The 6,543-nt window shown below is 39.6% G+C and overlaps 1 protein-coding gene across 1 annotated transcript in view; it reads right to left on the reverse strand.

The window, feature by feature from the left end:
- Positions 1–517, reverse strand: part of Akirin2 (akirin 2) — an 18,139-nt gene extending 17,622 nt beyond the window's left edge. The window contains exons 1-2 of the mRNA XM_048797892.1: positions 220–517; positions 51–161 (exon numbers count right to left, since the gene is read on the reverse strand). Of these exons, the coding sequence (XP_048653849.1) occupies positions 51–161; positions 220–517 (409 nt within the window). The remainder of the gene's footprint in view (positions 1–50; positions 162–219) is intronic.
- Between the last annotated feature and the right edge of the window lie 6,026 nt (positions 518–6,543).

A 6,543-nucleotide genomic window follows, 5' to 3' on the forward strand; every position in this document is an offset into this window, starting at 1 on the left:
TCGGGGAGGAGGCCAGGTGGGTGTTGGAGCGCCGGCCGAGTAAAGAGGTGCCGCCGCCGCCGCTGCCTCCGCGGCAGGGGCAGTGGCCAGGGCCGGTCCGGGCGAGAACGCGAGGGGCGGTGGCGGCACGCACGCCAGCCGCGTCAGGGGGGCTCTTCCGCCTCCTCAGGCACCGCTCCTCGGGAAGAGGCTCCGGCTGCCCCAGCCGTCCGTTCGAGCTTTGCGCCGCGCCAGAGGCGCTCCTGCGCCGAGACCGGCTCCCTTCGGAAGTAGATACCAACCCAGAGGGGTGTGAGGCTGGAACACGGTTTCCAATAGACCCTAGTACGTTCAGAAGCTTCCGAACGGCGGCCGATGGGGAGGGATTACGAGGTGGCTGCGGCAGCAGGAGCTCAAACGAACACGTCCAACCGCTTCCCCCTCCACTGTACGACTCTTCCACCCGCCGCCGGCCCCAATATGGCGTCAATAACAACGCCGCCGATTCAAATCCTGCGGCCTCAGAGCGCCTGCGCATAGAGGCGGGCCCACTCGAGGATGCATTCTGGGAGTTGTGGTTTTACTCTGTGGGGAGGAATCGGCGTGAAAGATGGTAAGGGAGGAGTCACAGAAACTACGACTCCCGTCGGGCAAGGAGAGCGATTCCGAGTTCCGGGTTGGAATTTAAATCCCCTACACAGCCAAAGAGTAAAAGGAACTGAGCTAAAGAGAAAAAAGAAAAGGCTCTGAGACGGCGAGAGGGAAAGGGAAGCTAACCAGTAGGAAATCTAGTTAAGCCACTAAAGATACCTGTAAGACTCCGGGCATAGTTGCTCCCACAGTGATTTAACAAGGGAGACATAGAAAACAGCCAGCCTAGTAGTTCAAGAGAGATTACTTTCAGTATCAAAAGTGCCCAAAACAAAACTTGTCACATCGAAGGGACAGAATATGATGCAGGTTATAACATCTATTTGAAATTATGAGACAGAACAAATTAGTGTCAGATTACATTATCCTTGACTGAACTCTGTGCTTTGCCCTTCTCAGGTAGCTGCTTGCCAGCTTTGTTTCTGTAAATGAATAGGATTTGAACAAAATACAGAGCCAAATTATTTCCTCTGGGTAAAAAGCAAGGGATACCCGTAAATGCATTAACTCTGTTAAATTTGGTGTATATCTTGTGCACAGTAAATAATATATATCCGAATACATAAGGATATGCCTAGGTAATTGATATTGGACCCATTGTGTAAGCAGAGGGGGAAAATATTTCTTAAAATTGTATTTTTAATCAAGTACCTAAACTAAGAATTGAGTTCAGCATTAATTTAAAAAGTGGTTTATGTAGAAACTGTATTGACCTCTACCATGGTCTCTGTCAGCAGTCTATAAGAAACTATGTGAATGCCATATTATCAAATGATTATAAATAACAAATACTGACTTCCAATGCTCATTTACTCTTGTCCTTTGTTCAGTAATCAACAGATGTTTTGTAGCCATTTTGTACACTTTGTAACCAGTTTTGAACAGTAATTGAATATATTCTCGATTTATAGAATTGTCCAATAAATACCTCAGCCATGAGAAGTTTTGATCACACTGTGTCAACAACTAAGCCACGATAATTTTAATTTAGGATATAATACTGTTTGAAAAAAATGTCTTTACAAAGACCAGCATTTAATGAAATAATAACTAAGACATCTATTAAGTAAACTTTTACTAAACACTCATAAAACCCATGATACTGTGAAATTAATAGGATATACATATTTTAAAGATGAGTAGAAAATATTTGTTTATCTAAGTATTTTCTGAAATTAGGATTTGACTTTACATGATAGAATTTACATTAGAAAAGCCAAGTGTAGTGGCACAGACCTGTAATTTCAGCAACTCCAGAGGCTGAGACAGGAGGATCAGAAGTTTGAGGTCATCCTGAGCAACATAGTGAGACACACAACACTGTGTCTCAATATAAAATAATTAAATGAATGAGGGATGTAGCTCAATGGTAAATTGAGTTCAATCCCCAGTATCAAACTTGGTTCAATCCCCAGTATCAAAAAAAAAAAAAAATTAGATTGGGGGTGGGTGTTATAAGTTGAACTGTGTTGAATGTAACTTTGGAAACAGGATTATTTCAAAAGTAGTTACTTAAGGTGAGGTCATACTGGAGTTGAATGGATCCTTAGTCCATATGACTGTTATCCTTTTAAATGTGGACAAAGGGGAAATGTGGAAAAAGACAGGCAGAATGCCATATGAACATGAAGGCAGAGATCAGAGTGATACATTTACAACCAAAAGCCAAAGACTGACAGCAAGCCATTAGAAGCCAAGAGAGAGACATGGAATGGATTCTTCCTCACAGCCCTCAGGAGGAACCGACCCTGATGATACCCTGGTCTTAGAATTCTATTCTCCAGAACTGGGAACCAGTAAATTTCTGTAGTTTAACTCAACCAGTTTGTAGTTCTTTGTTTTGGCAGCTGTGGAAGCTAATTTAGGGGGACTGTGATTATCATTTGAAATATACTAGACTGCCTAGGAAATGAGGAAAAAGTGCATTTAATGCTGGTGGGGATATCTGGAAAACTTGACAGTTTAGTCATAATAGCTGCTTGTGGGGTCACTACTGCACAGCAGATCTGCAAAAGGCTGTCAAGATTTAACACTGACAGGGCTGGGGCACCTCTCCTTCTACCTAGAACTATACAGGCTACTTCACAAAATAAGAGTACAAGGTGGACCCTTCCCTGACTTCTTTCTCTTTGCTCAGACTATGTGTTCCACACTTACTACCTGACTGCTTTACATCCAGCCTAGGCATTAACTCCTCCAGAGTTGGTTTTTAGATTCATAAAGACACACTTATCTCAATATCTTCATTATTATCCTCACCACATTGCCAAATTATTCTCTGTTGATGGATCTGCCTCTCCCACCACTGTTTGCTCCTACCAATAGCATAAAACTTTGCAAACTTCAGTAAATATCCACTAAATATTTCTTCAGCATTTTTTGGGGGGCTACATCTTCCTCTTAATAGCTAGCCCCCATTATCCTTATCATTTAAGGTAGGTATCTACTATATCAGGCCTGGTGGTATATGCCTGTAATACCAGTGAGGTGGGAGGCTGAGGCAGGAGGATTACAAATTTGAGACCAGCCTGGGCAACTTAGCTAGACCCTTCTCAATATTAAAAAAAAAAAAAAAAAGAATAGGGGATATAGCAGAATTGGGGATGCAGCTCAGTGCTAGAGCACCCTGGGTTTAATCCCCAGTACCAAAAATATTTGTGTGTATGTGTGTGTTTGTGTGTGTGTGTGTGTGTGTCTACTAAAACATTATAGCAATGCTTTTAGGGGTACAAGAAAGCTGTTAGAGGGTAAATAAAACCTACAAATATATTTCTTAGGTTAAAATTGAAAATAAAAATAATATTTGAAAACTAGGTTTTAACAACTTATGAGTGGATTTTTATTTGTGGATGAAGGGGAAAAAGAAAACTACATTTCACACATTAGTAAATTGAATCAGGTCACATGAATCTAAATATATAGTGCAGCTATTGGTGACCTACACAGATCAGAATTGCTCTTGTTGTGAGTAAAAGGAAAGTTTTAAAGACTTGAAATATTTAGAAGGGTTTTGCCACCATCGGGTATTTTTCTGATTCATACACTATCAAAAGTCTCCAAAGAAAATCAAACTGTTTTACCTAGACACTGATCTTTGCTTGGTATTAGACTTTTCTTAAATCTCCCAAGATATTCCCCAGTATCTGATTCTGATTAATTCTTCTTTGACTAAAGCCTATAAAAGTAAACATAGCTGAGTAGCACCAAGTATTATCATCCTAAGCCTAAAGATCCTCCTCCCACCATAAATCATTTTTAAACAATTTTTATGATGACAAGGATTAACGAAATACATAAGATACAGAGAGGTGTTTGCTGACTTTTCATGCTGAGTTTGAGTAATTATAGGTTCAGTAATAGGAACAGCAATCTAATTCAGGAACCACTTAAAATCTATATTCAAAACAAGATTGCCTAGGACAGAAAATTTTGTTTAATGATTGTGTAAATGAGTGCAGTTAGAGAAGAATAGACATTGTAATTCCTTCTGCATATGATTTGCCGTCTGGCCTAAATTTCTTCTAAGCATCATATTTGGAATATACAGAATTTTATGTTATAGATGTGATGCTGGTTAATTTTTGTTTTCATCATTTTGGATGTATTCATTATTTTGAGTTGATTGTTAGATCATAGAGTAATCAGAACTGTATACAGATGTTCCTTGATTTACGGTGGGACTACATCATAATAAACTCACCATAAGGTAAAAATATATTAAGTAGAACATGTATTTAATACATTCTAACCTACCTAACATCATAGCTCACCATACAGTACACTGTAGAGTATCATTTGTTTTCCCTCCTGATGTGTGGCTGGCTAGTATTCTATTGCATATCACTAGTTGGGGGGAAAATCAACAATCAAAATTCAGAGAACAATTTGTACTGAATGCATATAATTTTTACACCACCTTTTTAAAGTTTAAAACTTGTGACTTGAACCATCATAAGTCAAAGACCATCTGTGTTCTGCTAGTGATTTCAAGAGGTCACCTTGTTTGTGCAGTCCCGAGACTCAAGGCAAGATTACCTATGATCAAGCTGGATCAGAATCTGCCTCGTTCTTTCTAAAAATTTTCAGGAACAACATCTAGAATCCTATGCAAGGGTAAAAAACATAAGTGAAAATTCTCCTGTATAGTTTTAATCTCTTCCCCATCAGAGTCTGATTTCTCCTTATATAAGAGAACAATGCACTCCAGCAAATAAGCTGAGATTCACTTAACCTAGGGAACTTTGAAAGAAGCCACTGATTAGTCTCTGGACACACCAAGATTTTTAAGAAGTTCTTGCTTTAAAATTTGCATGCTTAAGTGTGTACCCTCAAGTACCCGAAGCCTTGCTCAGAAACTACTCTTTACAGAAAATCAGTAGTGTTTAAGGATCTTATTTCCCAGCCCAAATCCATTAGAAGTATCAAATAGAAGGAAAAGGAAACAGGAATTGAAAACACACTAGCTTCAACAAGCAATACAATTTTGGGATACCAAGGAAAGTGACTAAAAAATAACTACAGAATTCCAGAAGCACAACAGCCTTGAGACATCTGTCAGGACAAATATTGCTACTATATCTCAAATGCAACTCAATTATCACTGTTTAATAATGGTAAGGTTGCCAGATTTAACAAATAAAAATAAGATGCCCAGTTAAATTTGAATTTCAGATAAACAAGGAATAATTTGATAGTATAGTATGTCACAAATACTGTGTTTAGCTGAAATTCAAAGTTTACTCAGTGTCTTGCATTTTATCTGTCAATTTCAAATAAGGAACACAAGATGGTGACCCCAAGTTATCAAGAAAAGTACAGACTAGGTTTGGAGTGCAGCACATCAAGTATCTAACAAATATATTGGAAATTATCACATTGATCATATATAAGATCAAGGGAATCAAAAGTTTCAGGTGTTTGGAAAGTTAATTTATATGAAATAGTTTGGACCATTCATTTTCTATTCACTGCAAAGTGCCAGGCATAAAATAAACAGCAAAAATTTGATGAAATGTTTAACACATCATCTTGCCATTGGTGGCATCTTAAGCCCTGAAGGTTGCCCCTAGCCCCCATTCAATCATTTAGTTCTAGAATGCCTTCACACCTTCTGCTGCAGGTGTCAGTTCCATTGTCCTGATTATGTCCAGGTCCGACTCAGAGTTGGTGTCACTGTCTGTGTCAGGCTCTCGTTCCCTCTTGTGCCTTTGATACTGTGCTTCCATGATGTCACCTTGAACCTTTTCTGATGAGACTTTTGGAGAGAGATGATGCCTACACTTCCCCAGTGTGGGGCTTCTTCCTACAAGCCCATTGTTATAAGGGCCAGCAGGTGTGCAGTGTGAAGGAAATGGAGGAAGAAGCCCCAGGAGCTTTCCAACCCTACCAACTGATAATAAGCATTACCCTGGGACCAATTGTTGGTCACTTGCAACCCTCCAGGCTTGTTTAAGACTAGGTAGGACTTCACTGGGTGCCCAAGAAACTGCTAGATTTTATCTGAAACTTGTTTCCTGCAATTATTCTTGGTGGCCAGTTAAGTCCAAGAACTTGTGCCCATCTTAGAGATACTTACTTACTTACTGCAAATACTTACAGCATTTGTCTTTGAGCAGTGGGACATGGAGTGGGTCTGTGGGAACAAGATATGCTTCTGACCTTCAAAGAAGCTTAATTTCTACCTTACATTTGCCTGAAGGTTCTTTTTCAAAATTTCATTTATCATAATAATGTGGATTTTTTTTTCTGGGGGGGGAAGCAGCCATATCAATTACCATCAAAACCAGTACATCTCACCATAGTGCCTAGTATAGCAAACCTGTAGTAAATGATGCTGTCATTTTTCATGCTAAGAACTCCAAAATTATCCCAAGCCTGAAGTAGTGGAAGAATCTCAGGAGGACCTTCTTGTCC

This window comes from Marmota marmota, unplaced genomic scaffold (genome assembly GCF_001458135.2).
Source record: "Marmota marmota marmota unplaced genomic scaffold, marMar, whole genome shotgun sequence".
NCBI lineage: Eukaryota > Metazoa > Chordata > Mammalia > Rodentia > Sciuridae > Marmota > Marmota marmota.